The sequence below is a fragment of the Mustela putorius genome, unplaced genomic scaffold, assembly GCF_011764305.1.
Source record: "Mustela putorius furo isolate JIRA1106 unplaced genomic scaffold, ASM1176430v1.1 tig00003859_pilon_pilon_pilon, whole genome shotgun sequence".
Classification (NCBI taxonomy): Eukaryota; Metazoa; Chordata; class Mammalia; order Carnivora; family Mustelidae; genus Mustela; species Mustela putorius.
Genome location: NW_025422011.1, coordinates 34,259,955 through 34,283,897, shown reverse-complemented (window position 1 = coordinate 34,283,897; position 23,943 = coordinate 34,259,955). Strand labels below are relative to the sequence as shown.

The 23,943-nt window shown below is 44.4% G+C and overlaps 1 protein-coding gene across 1 annotated transcript; it reads right to left on the bottom strand.

The window, feature by feature from the left end:
* Nucleotides 1-878: 878 nt before the first annotated feature.
* OVCH2 (ovochymase 2) lies at nt 879-23,766 on the bottom strand. Its single transcript, XM_045066043.1, has 16 exons — nt 23,679-23,766; nt 21,466-21,575; nt 19,487-19,578; nt 17,701-17,873; nt 17,243-17,338; nt 16,857-17,008; nt 16,013-16,202; nt 14,673-14,696; nt 12,502-12,592; nt 12,254-12,378; nt 11,408-11,548; nt 10,964-11,094; nt 8,430-8,523; nt 7,801-7,932; nt 6,331-6,411; nt 879-958 (listed from the first exon to the last, which is right to left on the bottom strand). Exons 1-16 carry the CDS (start codon nt 23,764-23,766, stop codon nt 879-881), a joined length of 1,800 nt encoding a protein of 599 aa, XP_044921978.1.
* Between the last annotated feature and the right edge of the window lie 177 nt (nt 23,767-23,943).

The window sequence follows — 23,943 nt, the reverse complement described above, 5'->3', positions numbered from 1 at the left end:
AGAGCCTCCATTGTGAAGTTAGACACAAGGGACAAACTTGGCATTGGCTCTTGAATCCTATCCATATTTCTCTAATTTATAAAGGGAAAGAAAATTCAGTCCAGATCCCATACTCCATGCCCGAAACTTTCTATGGCCAACTCTGGTGAGCACTGTAAACCTAAAAATGGAGTGGGGCTGCGACAGTCACAGTGACAAGCTGGTGGCCAGGCTGGCTGGACAGAAGGGAGGCTCCCAGCGCTCTTACTGAGGGGAGACTTGGCCCAATCACAGTTCTTGTATTCACCACCCACACAGCGGCATGCTGTTCCCTGGAAAATGAGAGGGAAAAGAATCTCAGTTATGGCCTCATCAAAATACGTGGGGTTATTTAGGAGGTGGCTCTCCAAGGGGCCCTGGGATCAGAGGGATAGCAAGGTCACCATTTTGGCCATCGCACTGAGAGCAACAGCCAACCCTTTCAGCAGTACAGCAAGGCTCTAGAGAATGTCCTCTCTTCTATGTATGTGAAGGATTCTAGGGCTCAGAAACATGAAGCAATCTGTGTGGCGTCACACGATGAGTTAAGAGTTCTCATGGGGGGGCGCCTGGGTGGCTCAGTGGGTTAAAGCCTCTGCTTTCGGCTCAGGTCATGATCCCAGGGTCCTGGGATCGAGCCCCGCATCGGGCTCTCTGCTCAGCAGGAAGCCTGTTTCCTCCTCTCTCTCTGCCTGCTTCTCTGCCTACTTGTGATCTCTGTCTGTCAAATAAATAAATAAATAAATAAAAAAAAAAAAAAAAAAAAAGAGTTCTCATGGGAACATAATCAAGTCTTGCAGCTGCTTGATAATGCAATCAAGAATTCATGACATCTGTAATGTCAGCCCAGACTGTGCCTATCAGTCATCTGCAGGAACTGCCTCCGAGGCACGGTCTCCAGCCCCGACCTGCTGGCCTGTCCAGGTCAGCTGAAGTGACTCTGCAGGGTGCAGAGGACATAGGTGCAGTAAAATAAGCTATCTGTCTTCTAAAATAAAAACAAAACCTCTGTAAAGTGACCAAACACTGAATAGTTTATTTAAAAAAAAAAAAAGGAAAAAAAAAGATTTAAGCAAGGAGCAGGAGTGCCTGGGTGACTCACTTGTTAAGCAACCGACTCTTGATTTCGGCTCAGGTCGTGATCTCAGGGTCCTGGGCTCAAGTCCCAAATCTGGCTCTGCTCAGCATGGCATCTGCTTGTCCCCCACAATTCTCCTCTGCTTCTCTCCTTCGCTCTCTCTTTCTCTCGAATAAATAAATAAATAAATAAAATCTTATATAAAAAAAAAATTTAAGCAGGGGTACCTGGGTGGCTTAGTCATTAAGTGTCTGTCTTCAGCTCAGGGTTCTAGGATCGAGCCCCGCATCGGGCTCCCTGATCAGCAGGAAACCTGCTTCTCCCTCTCCCACTCCCCCTGCTTATGTTCCCTCTCTCGCTGTCTCTTTGTCAAATAAATAAAATCTTTTTTAAAAAAAGTAAGCTAAAACAATGTAAGCTAAAATTAGGAAATTAGAAAATCATGCAAATCCAGAAGGTATTAATTATTAAGGAAATGTTTTGTACAACTCAAAGCAAGTAGGAAAATCTGAATGTTATAGCGATTAGTAGGAGATTATCTAAAAATTGACTGAAAGAGAAATTTTAAACCTAAAAACCAATAAGAATGAAGGAAATTGTGAGAAAGTTTCCTTTAAGGCTTCAAGGAATAGATGCTTAGTATATGTAATTGTATGACATCATTATAATCATTCTTTTGTTATAAATCATATGCAAAGCTTAGAACAAGAAGGAAAGTTCCCCAGTTCTTTTCATGAAGAATACTGATATCAAATTCTGACAAAGGCAGACAATTAAAAAAAAAGCTATAGGTCAGAGTTTTTAAACATGTTGGTCACAGGACACCTTTATACTTTGTATATATGCGGCTGAAGTGAGCATACCTTTACACTTTGAAAAAAAAATCACTGAGAATCCTAAAGAGCTTTTGTTTATGTGTTATATTTATCAATAGTTAACTATTAAAAATTAAAGCAGAAACTTTAAAAATTATGTATTTGCTAATTTATTTAAGATAACCATAATAAAAACATTTGGCAATAGCATAAATACCATGTTTATTCAAATAACTACATTTTCCAAAACAGAAACTCTAAATAAGACTCACATTGTTGCACATATTTTTAAAACTGTTTAATGTCTGGCTAAATAGGAGACAGGCAAGATGTCCTATCTGCCTTTTTTTTTTTTTTTTAAGATTTTATTTATTTATCTATATGAGGGGGCAAGATTGGGGATAGCAGGGTAGAGGCAGAGTGAGAAGCAGACTCCCAGCTGAGCCAGGAGCCCCATGCGGGGCTCCATCCCTGGACCCTGAGATCATCACCTGAGCAGAAATCAAGAGTCAAACACTTAAGCAACTGAGTCACCTAGGCACCGCCTATGTGCTTTTTATATTCAGTCTGTCGAGTTACCACATGTGTGGCCCCTGGAAACACTGCACACTGTGAGAGAATGAGAGTAGACAGGAAGAATGATGTCTTAGCATTACTATGAAAGTAGTTTTGACCTCACAAACCCCCTAAAAGGATCTTGGAGGTCCCCAGACATCTAAAGGCCACGTTTTAAGAGCCTCCACTATCAATCAACTTCAATTATGGATGTGGATACAAAAATCTAAGTGGAATATTAAACAGAACCCAGCAGTACCTTGAAGATGAAAGTACCATGCTCAAGGGGGATTCATTTCAGGAAAGTAGGAATATTAGGAGATCTACTAATTAAGGATTTAAGATACTAATCAAAGGAGAAACCATTTAATCACTTTGAAAGATGCTAAAAAGTATTTCACAAAATTTAATACTTTTTCTGATCAGAAAATCCTTGGGAGAGCCATGATAAAATGTATGTAGTTGCCAGCCTCAGGTTTAATTAAGATAAGCTAGAAGCACAGTATGAAGGGGCAGAACTTTCCTGAATACTCAGGAGCTCCAGTTCTGCCTAGGGAGGTGGATTGCCCATGATGGTGGTGGAAGGACTGGGAGCAGACCCTGATGGATGTCAGTGGTGGTGGCTGAAGTTTAATGATCAGCCAGCTTAAACCATCAGCTCCCAGCCTGTTACACAGTCTAGGTGTACTTACATCCTGATGAAGCAGCGGGCAGCAGTGACTACCCAGGTCTTCCCAAAGATGCTTCCTTTGCAGAAATGCCAGGTGGCAGTCTGCAGTCTGACCTGTCTCCTTGCCTCCTACAGTCTGGCTGGAAAGAAACCTGGAAGGGTTGGGGGGAGTACCTCTGCAAAGGCTGCCTGGGAAGGGACCAAGGAAACCCATCTTTATTTCCCATGGCTCCTCCTCACCATCAAGCCCAGATTGTAGTAGGCTCTGAGCATCTGTCTTGTGCCAGGCACTTTAACAGACACCTGGCAGTGATGAGAAATGCTGATTGTATTCTAGAGATAGAAAACAATACATATGTTACCAGAAGTGGGTATTTCACCCAAGAGTAAAATATTGAGCTCCCCCAAAGGGTGACTGCTTTCCTGACGTCTACTACCATATAGTAACCTTGAGCGATTTTAATTCACGTAAATGGAAATCATACAGTATCTGCTCTTGACTTGTGCACCTAATTTGTACACGTAATTTTCATTATTAGGATATAAATTACTTGAAGATAGGAGCTATGCCTTGTTCCTGTTTGCACCTCCTCCCCTCTGCCCTGGACTCTGGTATGGAGATTTGTACAGAAAAGGCATCAGGTGAGAAAGAAGCCAATGTGACAGGATGGCGACAATGATCGAATATAAGTGAGGGATCCCCAGGAATTCGCTGTATTATTCTTTCATGTATTCTGTAGATTTGAGACATTTCAAAAAAAAAAAAAAACTGAAGGACAAAATTGCTTACTGAATGATTTAAATAATCTGGGTTGGATGTGCTATTTATTTTTTTTATGAAGATTTTATTTATTTGTCAGAGAGCGTGCATGCAAGCACAAGCAGGGGGAGCAGCAAGCAGAGGGAGAAGCAGGCTCCCTGCTAAGCAAGGAGCCTAATGCGGAACTCGATCCTAGGATCCTGAGGACATGACCTGACCTGAAGGCAGATGTTTAACTGACTCAGTCACCCAGGCATCCCTTACATGTGCTATTTAAAACAGGGCACATGTGGGGCAAAGCCCCTGCCTTCAGCTCAGGTTATGGTCTCAGGGTCTTGGGATTGAGCCCCGCATCAGGCTCTCTGCTTAGTGGGGAACCTGCTTCCCTTCCTCTCTCTCTGCCTGCCTGTGTGCCTACTTGTGATCTCTCTCTGTCAAATAAATAAATAAAATCTTAAAAAAAAAAAAAAACAGGGCACATGTAAACTCTTTTTCTTGTCCTTCCTCAATTTTTATGTATAAAGGAAAAGGCCCTAATGGGTGAGTTCAGTGACAGAAGGAAAGTCTCTTTTATTGAGGTCTTACTTCAGGGGCTGCCTGCGGATTATTTTGCTTTATTCACCGAACATTTATTTGGCACCTGCTGTGTTCTGAGCACTGTAGTAAGTGCTGGGCACAGAATGATGAGCAAGTCTTGCAGAGCGTTGTAATGAGACTCCTTAGGACCGTCGTACCTGGTTTCAGCTGGGAAACATGGTCTGCTGAGTGCACCCCCAGGGGTCAAGAGAAGGAGCCCCCTGCAGCCACACTTTACAAAGATTTTCTACCTCAGGCATCCGTGCATCAAGGGGTCTAAGAAGCCAGAACAAAAAACTCAGATTGCTTTCATTCCTTCTCACTAGAAGGAATATTCTCTCTCCACACTGTTCTATGTTCTGTGTCAGTTTATAAAACTTAAAAAAAAAAAAAAAAAAAAAGGATAAGGCGCTCGCATTTTCTCGACAAACTATCAAAATGATAAATGATACAAGTCTCCCTGCCCCTCCTCTGCTTGCTCCGATCACCATGTTGTCCATGTGGACCAGGCTGTGGCATGTGGATGTCGGTGAATGTCACGGAACAAACACGGGGAAGAGAAGGCCCAGTGCTTCTCGGCGCTCACTGGCGTTCACACAGAGCGGGATACTCACTCACTTTTCTTAGGGACAGATCTCGTGAGTCAGACCGCAACGTGGCATCAAGTTAGCCATTTCCATTAAATGAATTGATTTAGACGGGGGTCTTGCTTCTCATGACTGGAAATATTTTGGTGTTGCTTTGAGCAAAATGACAACGATGTCTGTCCCCTGCAGCTCTGTATGATGGATTTTTGGATGTGTCAGCTGGGCTAAGGCACAGCCTTGGGTTATTCCGTTAAATGCCAGTCTAGGTGTTGCTGCAAAGGGATTTTGCAGCTGTAATAGAAGTCCCTAATCTGTTAACATTAGGTAAAGAAGATCATCCTGGATAACCTGGGTGGGCCTGACTTAGTTAGTTGGAAAGCCCTTAAGAACAGTGCTGAGGGGTGCCTGGGTGGCTCAATCATTAAGTGTCTGCCTTAGGTTCAGGTCGTGATCCCAATGCCCTGGGATCGTGTCCCTCATCAGTCTCCCTGCTCAGCAGGAAGCCTGCTTCTCCTCCTCCCATTACCCCTGCTTGTGTTTCCTCTCTTGCTGTGTCTCTCTGTCAAATAAATAAATAAAATCTTAAAAAAAAAAAAAAAAAAAGCTGACGCCTTATTGGAGGAAGAGAAAGCAAGTCTGCCCCGGGGGGATAGTACCTTCAACCTGTGCCTGTAGAGTTCCAGTGTCCTGTGACCTTCACTTTCTAACTGTCTGCTGGATGGATTTAATTGCTTGGTCACCTCCCATTCAGCCATATTAGTCAGTTTCTGGTGCATTGGCTTGCTAGCCCTGCTGTAACAAAGTATCACACACCAGATGGTTTAGAAGAACAGACATTTATTGGGTCATGTTCTGAAGGCTGTTGGTCTGAGATCGAAGTGTTGTAAGGATTGGTTCCTTCTGAGGCTGGTGATGGTGCCTCTCCCCCAGCTTCCGGTGATTTGCTGGTGACCACTGGTGCTCCTTGTCTTGTAGACGATGTGTCACCCAGTCTCCACCTTCCTATTCATTTGACGTTCTCTCTGTGTGGGTGTCTCTCTCCACATCCAAGTTTCCCCTTTTATAAGGACAACAGTCGTATTGGGTTAAGGTCCACACTAAGGACTCCATCTTAACTTGACTACCTCAGTAAAGACTTTTGCTCCAAATAAAGTCACATTCTGGGGTACTGGAGGTTAGGATTCCAACATATCTTTTCGGGATTCTTGGGTTGAACCCTGGCTGATAGGCTCTGTGGGTATTTCTCAGTCACATTCCCCAAAACAGCTTACCAGAAGCACTGCGGTCTTTAGGTAGTACATTCCATGTCTCCAAAAACATCGACTGGTCCTCTGAGATGGAGATGTTTAAATCTGAGTGTAAGCATACACAGTTGCTCAGATCATGCACACAGGGCCAGCGTTTGGGACTTACCAGAAAATTATCATTGTTAGGGTTCTAGGGCATCTCAGTCTGCTGGACTATGGGTATTTTCACTGAAAAGTGCAGAATTTTTTAAAAAATATTTTATTTATTTATTTGACAGACAGAGATCTCAAGCAGGCAGAGAGGCAGGGGGAGGAAACAGGCTCCCTGCTGAGCAGACAGCCCAATGCAGGGCTCCATCCCAGGATCCTGGGATCATGACCTGAACTGAAGGCAGAGGCTTTAACCCACTGAGCCACCCAGGAACCCCCAAAGTGCAGTATTTTAACTGTAACCTGAATTTGCCAGAAGCAGCTGCTTGTCTAACAAGAATGAACAACTTGGGGACGGACACCTGGCTTTGTAGGATTTGGGTGGAATGCTCATGGATGTGAGGACCTGGAGGGGAGTTGTGTCATCCATGTGCCTAGGGACAGTTCATATTTCCAGGCCTCTGTCATGTGTCACACACTTAATCGTGGCCACGCATACCTGACCTGATTAATCCTCCTATATTCTAACAAGGCGTGTATTCTTCTCCCAGGATAACGCGAAGAAAATGAGTCTCAGGTGACTCTCAGATCACACATCTAATGACAGGCCATGATTCAGACATAGTGTCGGTCCTCGTTCGTCATGGATTCCACATTTGCAAATTCACCCACTGCATAACGTTTACTTCTAACTCAGAAGGACTGGTGTTTTCATGATCATTCAATGACGTATGGCAGAGCAGTGAAAAATTTGAGTCTCCTGAAGCACATGTCCCCAGGTGAGGTCAAACGAGGCAATGCTCTGCCTTCTTTGTTTAGCTCTTATCCTATAAGCAAGTGTCCTTTCTGTGGTCTTTTGAGTGCCATGGGGGGTTGTTTGTTTGTTCGTTTTTGCATTTCTGTGCTTTTTGTTGGTGATTTTGTGGTTTGAAATGGCCCTAATGTAACACAGGTCTGAGGTGCCATCTGGTGTTCGTGAGTGCAAGGAGGCCGTGATGTGCTTTGTGCAGAAGATATGCCGGATAGACCAGGTTTGTTCGGGCTGAGCTATAGGGATCCTAGCTGTGAGTTCAGTGTGAATCAATCAAGGAGACATATTGAAGAAGGTGACTTCAAACAGAAACACCCATAAAACCAGAGCCTTCCAGGAACTTAACCCCGTACTTCCCCTCAGAGCCGTGGTTCAGTAGTACTAATCTGCGATTCCCGGTGACTTTATAGAGCTGAGCTCCTGCCAATAACCAGAACCTGCTGTATCCATTCCTGGCCACAGAGGCTGCCCTTTCCTACCACATTATGAGGATGGGAATTGGGAACCAAGCACTGATGTCTCAGTCTTCTTACCTGTTTCAGGGATGAAAGACACTGTAGCCTGAAAGCCTCTGAAGGTCACATTTTCATCTGACTGGAAGCTGATGAGCATTACCCCAGAGGAGCTCAGCACGGGGTCAGGGGCAACAAAGCCGCACAACCGAGCTGGAAAAGCCCAGAACAGGCAAAGCGCGGTCAAGGGCCCAGCGGACAGACATGGCATAGGAGAGAAAAAAAGGTTGTCCTTTAGGTAATTGTTGAGAAATAACTTTTTTGGTGGGTGTCCCAATTCGTTTTCAAAATAGAAGGGCAGTTTTCTTCTTTTTAATAGGTATTCAAGTCCAGCAATGCCTCCGTTCTGTGGTCTCCCACACACTTCCGCTAGAAATGCCACCAAAGGAACTGGTTTGAGCCACAGGGCTTAGTTCAGTGGCACTTGCCCCTGCTGACCCCTAGATGCCTCTCTGGTCCTCCCTCCTGCTCTTCCTGCCCTGACCTGGGAGAAAGGGGAGGGGTCATGAACGCCCAGGGAAGCAGGGAGGGGATGCAGGGCAATGAAAGAAGCTGAAGCCACATCCTTTTTATTCCCCAAAAGGATTTGCTCAAATGCAAACCGGTCCAAAAGGCCAACCGGGGGAGCCTCGGCTCCAGGGGGCACACACCTATTTCCTCCTGCCCTTCCACATCCCTGTGCACGGTCACGTAGTCCGAAGTGCAGTCCCCGCTTTCCTCTACTTCCAGACTCTGAAAGGAAAGCTGACAAGACTCCGTGTTACATCCAGAGCAAATTATATGAGTGAACGACCTGATTTTGGGTAAGCAGAGAAATTTGGATTGCTCAACTTGCTTTGGGACGGGAATGGGGCGTTCATTAGTAGGTTAAATTACTTAGAAAAATAGTCTATACTACAGACTGCTCCACTCCAGGCACATCTCAGCTACCAAATACGGGCCAGACCAACACAAGGGTGGGGGGAAAAGACATCTGAGTGGCTCGGTTGGCTGAGCGGCTGCCTTTGGCTCAGGTCATGATCCAGGAGTCCTGGGATTAAGTCCCATGTCAGGTTCCCTGCTCAGTGAGGAATCTGCTTCTCCCTCTGACCCTACCCCCTTTTGTATACTCTATCTCAAAAAAAAAAAAAAATATATATATATATATATAGAGAGAGAGAGAGAGAGAGAAAGCATAAATATTTGAGCTCCCTAGCCCCCTCCTACGAGGAGCAAACAAACAGTAAAGAACAATCTGAACAATTTGCTAGCATCTGAGGCCTTCAATTAACTGAAGGGAGGAGCAGTGGGAGATAGGGCTGATGCCCCACAGATGCTGGGGATTCAATGGAGCTTGAACACTTGACAAGAGACACAGAGGGCTGCATGGAGGGGACAACGTGGAGGTAAACAGTCACTAGTGGTGAATGCGGGCAAACGGGAAGGAAAGGGTCAGAAGCAGGGTTCGTTTAGGCATTTTGAAACCCTTACTGCGATGCTTTCTGAAAATGGGCCTTTTTCTCTCGAGTCAAATGGTATGTACATAGCTATTACTTGTAGTCCTAATTTACCAATTCCTCTTGGAGGGGTCCTGCAGGACGACTGCAGGGGTGACAGCATCACTTCACTGATCAGTACACACGGATCGAATGGGTGGTCTTGAATCCCTTCTAGCTCTGACACGTTCCGATTTTCAATGAAATTTTGTCTTCTTCCTCCTTGCAGAAATCCACTCTTGGTTCAACTTCTTTGCTCCATCACTTATCACAAAGCTTCCCTTAATTCTGCTTCCTCCTGAAATATTCTGTTTTGACGGTTTGGGTTCCAGAAGCTTTGAGGAAGAGGAGATCTACACGTTTCTTTCCTCTGTGTCTTCTCCGACTCATCAGTAAAACCTGCTCTGAACATCAGACTGGCTGTTCCAGGTGCTTCCTCTCCCACCTGCCGTCCATTGCTCAACTGTCAACCCAAGTATTTTACCTTTTTTCTGGGGATGAGCTGCTGCTCAGTAAATGTTCAAATGCGGAGTCTTCCTCTTTAAACTCACTTTCTGTGGCGAATCCAAACTCTGGCCCACACCTCTGCATGTTTGCTTGTTTGGTGTTCTAAATGAAAGCCTCCATTCTCTGGACTATCCTAACTCCACACCTGCTCCTGAGCCTCAGGATTCTGTTTGCCTTTTAAATATATGAGAAACTAGAGGTCTTGCCCATCCTTGCTCCTCCTCCTTTATTTTCTACTTTTTCTCTCCTTCATACCCTCTCATGCTTTCAATGATCATTTTAAGAGAAAGAATTCTCAATGTCTATGTCTAGCCTCATCCTGATTGCAGTCTTACCTTCAAGCACCAGGTGGCGTCATCTCTGCCGATGGCCCGCCGGTGCTTAATGAACAACCAAGTAGCCACAAACGCTACTAAGCAAATGCGGAGTAAACTCTGCCTCATAACATTGAAAACTCTTGTTCTTGGAGCTCAGCCTCACCTTCTATGGCCCCTCTTCTACGGCCCCTCTGACACCTGCCCATCCCTCAACCTGGTCTACACTGGCTCCTCCGTGCTCGCTCTGTTCCCTTTGCATGGAAAGCTTGATGTTTGGGGCTTTATTAGCATTGACTTTTGATAGCCATTACTTACAAAGCGTTTTGTTAGCAGTTTACTGAATAAAGAAGAAATGCTTGTTTCTAGAAGAGACTAGAAACTGATTAAACCTGTTACCGGGTACAGATGAAAGACGCCCACCAACGGAAAGTAAAGCACGCTATTGCCATCCAGTGGTAAATGTGGGTAGTTTCAGGGAGAATGGGCTGGTCTGGATTCAATGCCTGTAATAGAGAGCCTTGTATGGCAGGGACCAGGGATATAGCAGTGAATAAACCCGATTTAAAAAACACACACGCGGGGCGCCTGGGTGGCTCAGCGGGTTAGGCCGCTGCCCTCGGCTCAGATCATGAACTCGGAGTTCTGGGATTGAGCCCTGCATCAGGCTCTCTGCTCAGCAGGGAGCCTGCTTCCTCCTCTCTCTCTGCCTGCCTCTCTGCCTGCTTGTGATCTCTCTCAATAAATCTCTCTCAAATAAATAAATAAAATCTTAAAAAAAAAACCACACACGCAACCCACAAAAACATGCACAAACACAACAAACCTCTTCTCTCATGATTCCTGTGGGGATACCAGAGCAAAGTCAAGGGTAACCAGAGTCAGTACCTTAATTAGGTAGCGTTTGGGGGCTTGAAAAACCCAATTACAGCTGGCCATGTCACTATAGTCTTCAGGATAGTGGAGACTCTGTATGAGGCCTTCTTCAAAAAGGACAGTAAAGGAACTGCAACCTGAATCTGAAACACAAGGGGAAACATCCCAACAATGGCATGACTCAAGCAAAGAGGAATCCTCTCCATGCTCCCTCCTGTCTCCCACAAAATGATACAGGTGCTGATCCTCTCAGGGGGAGCCAGCATGAAGGAAGATGTCTGTGAGCTGACTTTCCAAGACTCGTTCAGCCTTCTCAGCTGATGTGCGACAAACACGAGTTAGCAGGACTGTGGAAGGAGCTCTCCCCGGCCTCGGGGTCCCCGCTCCCAGTTCCTACAGGGCCTCAGACTTCTCTAGATGGCCTGGATAGTGTAGGATAAAAGTAAGTGGTCTTACCAGGCAGGTAGTTTGGTTTCAGAGCCTTATAGGTGAGGTTAAACCCAGCTGCCTGATCTGTGGCATCAGAGATGAAATTCAGCCGTAGGGAGTTAGAGCCGACAAGAACGGACGAAGCGAGGCTCTTCCCACAGAACTTGCCTGCAACACAAGAAGCGAGAGTCTTGGTTCAGAGTCTAGGAAACATTACCCGTCAGGGGACTCAAGGAGACCTAGACTTGTCATGGTAGGACTGGATTGTCTAAGCCAGGGTTTCTCAACCTTGGTACCACCGACGTCCTTGAACCAGAACATTCTTGGTGTTCAGACTGCGTTGTGCATTATGGGAGGTTTTACAGCATCCCTGGTCTCTGCTCGCCAGATGCCAGTAATACTCCGTCTAGTCATGATGACCAGAAACACTCTGAGACATTGCCAAGTACCTCCTGGGGGGCAAAATCCCCTCCCGTCAGGAACCACAGAGAACTCCTCCATCTCTGTTTCTTGCCTTAGTGACATTTGCCTACGCATGGTTTCCCATTGGTGTTTTCCTTCTTAGCTGGACGATGCAGTCCAGGTCATTTGCATGCCTAGGAAAGCAACATTCTCCCTGTGATGTGTCTGTATTTTAGCCCTGAGGGGCTCCAGGCCTGGCACATGAATCTAGGAAATTCAGTTCCCCGGAAAGCAGATGCAGCGAACTAAATGTCTCAGCTTCAGTTCCTTTCCACTGTCCATCCTGAGTCTCAGACTTGGAGACAGGCTGCACAGTGTTTAGAAATGCCTCAGGGCCAGACGTACAGCATTCATGTCCCATGAAGCCCTCCCAGCACAAGCGTCCATTTGACAATGCGGAAATCTGCTCACCCATAAGTCTGTCGTCTGTGGAAGAGATGGAGAGGTAACTATGGTGACAAGACTCTGCATCCAAGTGGGAAACACCGAGCAGCACGTGCATTTTCTCTGGGGCCAGCAGGGTCCAGACACACCGTCTGCAGGCAGATCCGTGAAGAGTGTCATTTCTAGACAGAAAGTGGCTGTCATGGTCATAGACAGACTGGGCACAGTCAGACTGGAGGCGGTGGTTGGGGGAGGGATGGCAGGGGGCTACTTACTGCTGGCTCTCATAATACAGGAAGGGGCTTTCCGGGAAGTGCAGCTCGCCCTCAGACTCACGGAGCACACGACCCTGCTCGCTGCATGGGGCTGGGAGAGAGAGCTGTGAGAAGCAGGGTGGCAGTGGGGGGTAGCCTTCCAGAACCCGGCAGACACTGGCACCACCTGGTTCTTTGATACGCATGCTTCCTCTTTTGTGAAATCTTTCTCAGCTGTGGCTTCTGCCGTATCTTATTCCTTCTGGTCTTTTTAGATCCTGCTTAACCTTCAGATTCGATGATTTCTTCTCCTTCACTATTCTTTCTCTGGCATCATAACTTGATTCTATACATACATGTATTTCATTTCCCAGGTTCTTTCCTTTGCTTTCATCTTTCTCTACACAAGCCCTCTTGATGGGTCTCATTCCTACCCTGAGTTTCAAGCATTATTCTACTTTCCTGAGCTTCAGACGTGGTTTTTCAACCATCTCCTAGATATCCCCTTAACTTGCTACAAATGATCTGCAAAACTGCTTCCTCTTTTGATTAGATTACTTAAAAAAAAAAAAAAAAGAGGCTTGTGTGTGTGTGTGTGTTTTTTTTTTTTTAATTTTAGAGAGACAGTGTGTGTGAGCAGGGGGAGGAGCAGAGGGAAAGAGAGAAACTTAAGTGGATTCCAACTCTGAGATCACCTCCTGACCTGAAATCAAGAGTTGATGCTCAACCAGCTGCACCGCCCAAGTGCCTCCTGATTAGATTACCTTTCTTTCTTTTTTTTTTTTTTTTTAAGATTTTATTTATTTATTTGACAGACAGAGATCACAAGTAGGCAGAAAAGCAGGCAGGGAGAGAGAGGGAAGCAGGCTCCCTGCTGAGCAGAGAACCCGATGTGGAGCTCGATCCTAGAACCCTGGGATCATGACCTGCGCCAAAGGCAGAGGCTTTAACCCACTGAGCCACCCAGGCATCCCTGAATATATTACTTTCATATGCCCTTTGCTTTATCCCTCATGCTCGAAACTTTGGTACCATCCTTGGTTCCTCGCTGTCCCTCCTCACCCTTCAATAAAGTGACTACCAGGTTCCCCTTCCTCTTGTTTCTGTTCCCATCCTTTCATCCTCTGGCCCTTGCCCTAGGTCTCTGGCACTCCTGTGTAATCTCAGAAGGCGCAGCCATCCTGCCCCCTACCCGCTGTTCTTATACCACCAGAGTATTGCCCTGATCTAGTTCTCTAATCCATCAACTTCCTATTGCTGAGTAAATGCAGACTTTTTTGACAGGCATCAAAAGTTTCCACCACTTGGTCTCAATTTATTTTCAGATCTCCCTCATGGAACCCCATCAGACACACCCCCACTTCAGCTGCTCTGACTGAGGCACTGGTGTCTTTTACCCACTGCATTTGCAGATCTTCATCCTTTAGTATCGTCTTTCCGCAAAGATGATTCCTTGAGCAGCAATATTTTTCTTTATGTGTATCCTGTTTCCACCTAACAATATTCTACTTGTTCTTTGTGGGGTGTTTTGTTTTGTTTTGTTTGCAGGCCATGTGTATGATTTAGCTTAAAAGGTATCTGCTCCAAAGCCACCTCTGGCTTTTATCCCCAGCCACTCACTCCTCTAGTTCTCGGGGTACTTCCACCTCCATGGTTCTTTGTAGATGGTTCCACAGACTCACAGAGCCACTGAAGATTTGAGCTAAAGCTGCCTTAGAGACACTCTGGTCCAGAATCTTCTCTTGATGGATGAGGAAACTGAGGTCCAGAGGTAGGAAGGAGCTTTCCCAAAGTTACAGAGCATTCATTGCAGACTTGCCACGTAACCCTGGGGGAGACTCTCCTGTATCCTTGTGGACACTTCCAGGTAAGGCGTGTAGCTCACTGGGCACATCTGCACCACCTCACTTCCCTGCCCCAGAGTCCCTGACGCAAAACTAGGATTTGGCAAACGTTTGCTGAATTGAGATGCAGCTCTCAAGAAGTGAAATGGGAGGGAACCAAGGCTCCTTCTGGGCGATGGCCTGCCCCGACTGGCAGGGTATGGCTGTGGGTACCCCGAGTGTGGGTAGCTTTATACCCAGTTAGCAGAGCGAACTCTAGCAAAGACTTGATTATAAAGGGAGCCTATATTCAGAAATACTAGATATTACCTCCTGCTCCTCCAGGAGCAGGTTGTGAGTGATACCCACCTCCGGAGCTCTTTCTCCGCTTCCCTAGGGACGAAAAAGAGAGATACTGGTCAGGGTCTGTGGGTGGTATCCTGCACAGCATTTCAAGAAGTTATCAAAATGCCTGACTCCAAAGTACATTTTTTTTATTTTTTATTTTTTTAAGATTTTATTTATTTATTTGACAGACAGAGATCACAAGTGGGCAGAGAGGGAGGGAGGAAGCAGGCTCCCTGCTGAGCAGAGAGACCAATGCGGGCCTCGATCCCAGGACCCTGAGATCATGACCTGAGCCGAAGGCAGCGGCTTAACCCACTGAGCCACCCAGGTGCCCCCAAAGTACAGACATTTTTAAGTCAATATGCAACTGAAGAAAATCTAGTCTGCGGAAAAAACAGAAGGGGTGAATTGACAAAGCAGGACAGTGGCCTTAGTGTTTTAATGAAATTTCGCTCTGTTTATTAAGTGGGCTGATTTAAAAACAGGCCATGATTAGCTTGGAGGTTATACAGAGAAAGAGGTTCTCTGGTCTACTTCTCTCCTCGTTCATCAGAAGGGAGGCTGGAGAAGGCAATAAGTGACCCACAACCCCGAGAGAGTTGCTGGTGGACCTACAACTGGAGGGCTTAGAAACCTGCCACTAGACCATACCCTTGAAAACAGACCCAAGTTCTTATTGAATGAATTTGCATTAACACCTTTGGGACAGAATAGAAGGCCTATTGACGCTGAAAGCTACCAGTTAGAAAACAATGAAGTTGGCTTTGGAGGCAGCAAGGATGTTTCAGTTCACTCCCTGGTCAGTCTAGTAGAAGGGTGTATACAGACCCTGACCTTTTCAGACTCACGCAACACAGATCTGTGCCAGGCCTTCTCAACCACGGCATTACTCACATTTTGGGCTGGATCATTCTCTGTCATGAGTGCCATCCTGTGCGTTGTGGACGCTTAGCAACAGCCCTAGCTCCTACCCATCAGATGCCAGTGGCGCCCCTCCCCTCCATGGTGACAACAAAAAATGTCTCCATTGACCTTTGGGACGCCAGAATTTCCACTGATTCATAACTTACTAAATCTTGCTAGCACAGTTGAGAAGTGATGGAAAACACATTACCAACTGATAGTTTCAACTAAAGGCAAATTTGACGAAGCCTAGGATGGACGGAACCGTGTTTCTTTGAATAAGTGTCTGCTACATTACATACCATATTCTACCGTTTTAAATCTTGGAAACGTCACAGTTCTTACACGCCGCACTAAACACAGAAGCAGGGCCTGTCTGCTCAGGGGTCCTGACGTGCCCGGTCGGCTGACCTTCTCGCCGGCCCTGGCTCCCCGACCTCGTGTGCTGGCGTTATTACCAGTTCGGATGTGTTTGTGGATCCAGGGAAGCACTTTTCTAAGATCTGTGAAGATCCCAGGGGATCCTTGTTCATCTTTCCTCATGTTGTTTCTCCAGCCACGGCCACAGCCTAAACCCCAGGAAGTCACACCGGCCAGAGTCCAAGTCCCCTCCTTGTTCCGGCACATGAGGGAACCTCCTGAATCTCCCTGGAAGGGGGAAAAGCCTCTCTTACCATCACTGTCCGGTCTGCGCTCACTCTTTCCCCCACAAAGATGCTAGATGAGGATCAATGACACCTCTTCACTTCTAATGATTAGGACTCAGGGGCCCAGGAGAATAGCCCAGCACAATTCACATTAAATCCTCAAATATCCCTGGAGCCCACCACTTCCCCCTCTTTCTTCCCCATCCTCAGGGGATGTTTGTTTTATCAAACATCAGACTTTCTTCCTACTCCTATCTCATCCTACTACTCAGAAAAGCCTTGCCCAGAGGTAGAACTGATCTCAGGTCTTGCTCAGCAAGAGGAATGGAAGGAAAGGAAAGTCCTCATTACCCACAAATTAGAAACCTCTAAAAGGAAAAAAGCCAGCCAGCCTTCAGGGATACAGAACCCTAAGCTCACTGTTGGCATTATCTCTTGTTATCTGGTCTTTTGGAAAAAATAGAAGACCTCCTCTAAGTCCACACTCCCTGGTAAAAACAGATTGTATAAACTGTTCCTTATTTTGACTTGACTTCCCTTGTCACTCCTGACCCTTCTTTCTAGAGTCCAGTCTTACTTACAGCCTTCTTTTAGCCTGTCCCCTGATGACAAAGCTGAGGGAAGCCCTTCCTGGGACATTTCCACTCCCACCTACCTGACAGGCATCTCCTCCACCATCTGGGAAACCTGTGCACAGAAAGGTGTGCCCACTGAAAGGTTTCTTTAGGGTTAACAGAGCTGCCATACACTCGTCCTGGGTCAAAATAGGCAGTTTGACTTCCTGTAAGACTTTCGAGAGAACACCATCTAGAAAACACAGAGGGGAGAGGACCAGCAAGGCACCCTCGCCCTTCCTGAGTTGAAGATGCCCCACACAGGTTTGTATCTTTTGGAAAGACCTGAAATTCTAAGGACAGTGGATACACTCTTTTAAAATGTTTACAGAATTGTTGTTTAGAAAATAAATGAAAACTGTATTTTCTGATTACCCACCAGAAAGTTCTAACATCTGATTAAGAGAAGTGGCATAGAAGTGCTTACCTTCAGCCGAGCGGCCCCAGCCTGCAGTTGTACAAATAAATCCAGCCTCAAATCGTTCCTTCAGCTCTGGAAGACACATGGGCCCCACAAACTGGCCTAAAGAGAAAGAGTAGGCAGGGCTTGTCACATCCACGAAGCACAGGGCACCCTAAGCCACTCGCCAATTGACATCTAGGTGGTTCCCCGAAGATCTCGTGAGAGTTGTGTTATCTGTGCCTCCAGGGGTCACTTATCAGACAAAGAAAGACTCTGTCCTGACTCCACATAATCCTATATCTGAGGCCACAAACAAAAAGGATTTCACACAGGGGACCCTCCACCCCAAATCCGTCTTGAAGTGCATAGCCCAGAACTATTGGACATAACGTTACGTAACATATGTTGTAGGGAATATGCTATGGAGAAGAAGTTATAGGGAACATGGGATAGATGATACACAGTGAGCCTCAAATGTTTACCGAAATGGAAGGCACCATCCATCTTCAAAAGAGCAATATCATAGTCCATTGGCTTCTTGATGGAGAAATAGGGGTGTATGATGATGGTTTCGATGGTGAGCGTTTGCTCCCCTGGATCTATATGGCTCAAGTCATATTCTCCAGCAGTGACATTCAAAGTTGTTGCACTATTTCTATGAATAGGAAGCAGTAAAACGAATAAATTTCATTTAGCCTCTGAGAACTCTTGTAATGGTTGACAATCTGGCCTCTTTAAAATGACATGGATGGATAATGTGGATGTGAGGATACTGAACAGAGAAAGTGGGAAAGATTCCATCACTACTAATAAAAATGTGAAGCTTCCCAATTTAAGTGGGGGGGGCTAATCAAGATTGACCTCAAATGGAACCAAGAATATGATAAATCCAATACTTTGCAGTGTTATCCATAAAACGTCTGAAAATGCACATATATTGTAACTCAGGTGTTACTCAGCTATAATGGATTTTATTCAGCTACCCTAGGTGGTTGGCCAGGTCTCAGTATCAGTGATTCTCTGAGAATGATTTGTGATCCCTCCTACGTAGGCTACTTTAGTGTCAGAGATCTAATGCTTAAAGTATATTATGAAAAACATAATGGCCTCATAACTCTGATATGTCAGAGATCATGCACACTCAAGGCTTGGGACTGATTGAAACAATGAGAGGTAGGGATCTTCTCCTTACCTCCTTCACCTTTGTAATTCAGAGACGTGGTGTGAGATGGGAAAGACCATTCTATTTCCCTTCATCCCATAGCAAAGTTATCTGAAAGGAACTTGGTAGGATGTATTGAGGTGGATTAAGAACTTTTGAGTTTACTCTCTTTGGGGACCGACCCTTCATTCCCCAAAGTGATGATTTTATACAGAACTGGAAAGGGTATCCTTTTCTGTTGGTATATTTCCCTAACTTTTGGCTACATTGGGTACCTAACCTAATAGACAGCATCTCCTTAGCCTAATCCCTTGGCACACTGCAGTGAAATTATCAGCTGACTCTTCTATGGACTGTTAACTCTCAGCAGGGGGATAGGAATGACATCTTACTTACCTTTGTATCTTTGGTACCCACCAAAGTGTCTAGCACCAAGTAAATACCCAGGGAATGTTTGCAGCCTTGAGATGAAAGAGGGTAAATATAGGACATGACCTTGAAATTGCAGCCTAGTGACTAGCAAGAACACTAACAGTAGAAGGTTTAGAGCACACAGGAAATTGGATAAAGGATGGAAGTTGTTAGATCGAAGCTCAGTGAGGCAAGACCAGTAGGAAAACAGACGTGGGAGCCTACTTCTCATTTTACTGGCCTCCCTGTGTTTTCTTTTATCATTTTTTTCTCCAAATTTTTATTTTAATTCTAGTTAGCTAACATAGAGTATAATATTGGTTTCAGGAGTAGAATTCAGTTCTTTTATCAATTTTTAAAAGATGTATAATGAAAGATTTTTTTTTTTCACTGAAATGTAAGAGAAAATTTTCACAAGTGTATCTTGGTCACACTTGTTTTCACTTAGATATTATTCTTTAATTATTTCCAGTCATATTTAAGTAAACAAAGTATTCTACTCCTGCAAACAAAGTATGTTTTCTACTGAGTTGAGAATCCTTTGGTCATGCCACTGAGCCCTGTTTGTGTTATGCATTTCTGTTATGTTCCTGTGCTAAAGTATACATCACACATTTTCATGCTTTAATAGCGTTATTGCTGCAAAGGAGAAGGAGGGTAGTCAGGCGTTTATCCATGGGCTAGGCCTTCCCTACCTGTTTGCAACGCAGTGAGCAGCCGTGATGACCCACTGTGCAGAGATGATGGTCCCACCACAGATGTGCTTCTGCCTTCGTTTCAGGGACACCTGAATTGCAAAGAGCCTAAGTGGGAGCAAGTAAATGCCTTGGGACCACCCTCCACCCCCCAAACTTGGAGACTGAACATATTGTGAAAAATAGACCCAGATGTCTTACAAATATTAGAAATTGTGGACTGTGAAGGAGTAAAACCCATCCCATGACAGCTCAGAAAGAAGAGCAGTGTTGGAACCAGCACATTCCCAACCCCGGTCTGTAGGAGATGTGGTTAATTTGAGATGGTTGGCTATAAGGGTTTAATAGAGTTGATAGTAAAAACTGTTGGTATTTATTTATTTTCATAAAACTATTAACCCAGACTGTTATGCTAGCAATATAAACAATTTCTGTGAATGAAGAGAAAGAAAGGGAAGTATAAGATATAGCAGAGTCCAGAAAAACTGTTTTAGGAGAAAAACAGCAGAAGGCTGAGAAAATATTTCCACACATGTTCCAATTCCTCGAAGCCTCTTAGAGAAATAGTCAGTACCTATAATTTTCTCAGGCTCTTAACTATTTGACCTCTATTACTGCTTCAAGCCTATTTTTAATCTGCTTCTACCAATTGATTGCTCTTTTACTTTTTTTTTTTAAGATTTTATTTATTTATTTGACACAGAGAGAGAGAGAGAGAGAGAGAGAGAGAGAACAGCAGGGGGAGTGTCAGGCAGAGGGAGAGGGAGAATCAGACACTCCACTGAGCAGCGAGCCCACATGGGCCTCAATCCAGGACCCCGGGATCCAGCCTGAGCCAAAGGCAGCCGCCCAACCAACTGAGCTACCCAGGTGTCCCTACTAATTACTTTCTATCTCTGGTTTATCCTGTTCATTATATTTGACTCTAAAATGCTTTCAAGGTACAAGTAAATGCTTTCGATTTCATTGTCAGAATTAGAGAAGAAGACATTTATTAGAATTGTTACTTTTTGACCAAAAATTATTCAATGAACAATTGAAAAAATTTTAATAAAGAGTAAAAGTAAGTAAAATTACTGACTCCAACTTGAATATGAACTTCTAAATTGATTAGTCAACCAGTTGACCAAATAAGCAACTGATCAATTAACTCTTCAACCAAGTAATTAATTCATCAGTCAATCAAATGACAATGACTCAACCACTGAGTCTAACTACTAAACATAAATTCAATCAACCAGCCATTACTAAATATCCACCGACCAAAAATTAATGTGACCGCCTTAAAGTAAAAGTTAAGAGTTATTACTCACAAAATTAAGAGTCAAGAAAACAACATGGCTCTCAGGATAAAGAAAGTTGGGAGAATTTCAAAGATAGTAAATGGGACCACCATAGGCTAGAGACAGATGCACAAAGGCATTCTGATGACATGTGAAGACCAGGAGGTTAGATTGAGAGAAAATTTTTAGGATATCAGCTAAGGAGGCAGTATTATTAGGATATATTAGGATATATCTAAGGAGGCAGTATTCTTCACGATTGCCTAAGAGGTCCTATGGTACAGGTATAAATCTCCGAACAGAAAGTAGTTGTATAGATATGACACCTTTGATTTTCCTGGTCATCTTTAACTATAATGAGGTTATTATATTTGTTGAATCAGAGAATTTTTTTTATTGTAAATTTAAGAGTTTTTTAGTTTATTGAAGTGGGATTTTTGTCTTAGGGGCTGAAAGTTTTGGGTGGCTTTCCAGTTTGGGTGGCAAGTCAATAGTGCATGTAATTATCCTGAGTATACGTTTTCTGGAACTCAATGGATGGACATCATGAGAGACTGGGATCCTGGAACACTCATGAGATCTCTGCTGATGAGTTAGGCAGAAAGGAGTATACTAATGAATAACATGTGTTTCTGGGACATCCATTCCTGAGAAAGCTCATAGACTACCCTCCAGAGAATGTTCCCTGAGACTCACCTGCCAGGGGTAGGAACCCTTTTCTACTTGGCTTCCCCCAACAATGCGACTGAAAATGTTAAGGTAATTCCCAGGTTGTGCCTTCACCAAACTCCGCCCACAAGTGGGAGCTGGGAATGAGAGAAGACAAAAATTTAGTGATTAGGTAGCTCCTAGAACTGAGGGATACAGGAAACTTCCCTGAACACAAAAAAACCCTGCAGGACGTGGCGCATGTGAAAAGATTACAACACGGCTTTGTGTTAACTATGGGATTTGCTGTGATTTGTAGAACGTGGGATTGTTCGGCTTTTGTGACCGAGAACAGGCATATCACGAAGTCTTTCTACTTTTCCGATATAAAGATTAAGAGCCTCAGAGGTAGATCTCCATTGGGTCAGCATGTAGCCCCTTTGCTTCTGAGCTGTCCGGCCCCTTAGGGACTCCTCACTGTGCTTCTATGGCATTTATCACGTGCCTTTGTGGTTATTTCTGTGCCTTTCAACCCAACTAGACTGTGGGCTTCTCAGAGATAGGAACTTAACCCCAGAAATAGCTAAATTCAAAATATCGAGAACAGTCCATGATGCCTAGAAGCTGCTTGGTTAATTGGTGAAGCAGGTGATGCCACACTCCGCCTTGGACTGTGACTGTGTGTCCGTCTTCTCTGCTCCACCCAGGGGACTGAGTCTAAGGCTGTGGTCCATGCTACCCGGCACACGGTCAGATATTCATTCTCTATGGAAGTAGAAAGTGGCAGGTTGCTCAAGAACAGTGGAGTGGAGAGAAGACCATGTCTCGACTCACTCACCAGGCCTGTACTTGGCCAGGCAATGGGCCTCTCCTTTTTGTGAAGAGGACTCTATCCCTGAAACAGTTGCCTTTACTTATTTAATCTCAGTGGTTTTTTTGACTCCTCAACTAGCAGGTGAGCTGGGTTATCCCTCATCCTTATCCTTATCCCTTATCCCTCGGCTTAGGCATCACCTCAACTGAGAAGTCTTCCTTGATTTCCTCAAGGCTGTGTTAAGTTTCTCTCCCGTACTGTGTAGTGCTCCTTCCTCCCTGCTTTTATAGCTTGTGCCGTGCAGCATTGTGATAATGAGTAGTTTGTCTGCCTCTATACTACACAAGGGGAAAAATACCTTATGTTTTATTCATCTCTGTATTTCCAAGGTTTTGGATAATTCCTAGCATATAGTAGACACTTAGAAAAGTTGGACGGATGAACAATTTTTTTTTTTTTTTGGAGAACATATCCTGGAGAGCATAGCTATTTAGATTCATATGTTAAAATACACAAAGCTCTTACAAATAACTTCTTATTTAATCCTCCTTCTCTGCCTCTGAATCAAGCACTGTTGTCCCTGCACTACAGATGAGAAAATGAAGAGTTGAAGAAAAGCACAGCTGGGGCGCCTGGGTGTCTCAGAGGGTTAAGCCTCTGCCTTCGGCTCAGGTCATGATCTCAGGGTCCTGGGATCGAGTCCCACATCGGGCTCTCTGCTCAGCAGGGGCCCTGCTTCCTCCTCTCTCTCTCTCTGCCTGCCTCTCTACCTGCTTGTGATCTCTGTCAAATAAATAAATAAAATCTTAAAAAAAAAAAAAAGAAAGAAAAGCACAGCTAATGAACAGCAAAGGATGGATATGACACTGGCCCTTTTGATTGAATCAAAAGCTTATTTTCTAACAGTTTAAGTTGAATGAATCATAAATAAATTAGACACAAAACTTACAATTTCCCAAACTCATTGAAGCAAAAATAGAAAACAAGATGGTTCTTGGGGCTGACACAATTCCGACTATGGAGAAGCCTGTCAAGAACTGTTCTCACCTTATGTTACTTGAGGGGAAAAAAAGACCATTCATAATACACCACAGTAAACATACTTAATATTTCCCAGTAAGATCATTTTCCAAAAGATTACAAGTGCTTTCAAATACACGTTGATTTCCAGAATTTGCTCATGCAAAAGGATTGTGTAATGTGTCCTAATGAGTGAATAACCCCAGTTTTCTCCAGATCAATGCCATTTGTGCAAGTTGTTCATTCCATGAATGTTTTATATGCCAATTGCAGGAGACAAGTCCAAAATAATTACATGAAAAATAGATCCCCAAAATATATCTGCTTCTGTTTTCTCAAAGGCACATTTAATAGAGTAATGATGCCCGTTGCCAACAAAGGTTATTCTTTCTGATGAAGGTAGTTACAGAGTTCATTTGGAACTTACCTCTGGGGAGAGGGAGAATTGCAGGTTTACCTTGTTCCAAACAGAGCATTCCAAGTAGTAAAAACAGCTTATTCTTGTTCAGAGGCATTTTGAGACTCAGAGTTTTTCCTGGAACTTTTAGACTAAAGAAAAAACCACATAAAAACCCGTGAGACCAGTAAGAAGCCAATTTAAAAGAAAGTTATTTATTAACCAAGACTTGAGTCATTCAACCATGTCCATATGATGTTTCTGAATGTGGTTTCTTGCAAAAATCTCTGCAAAA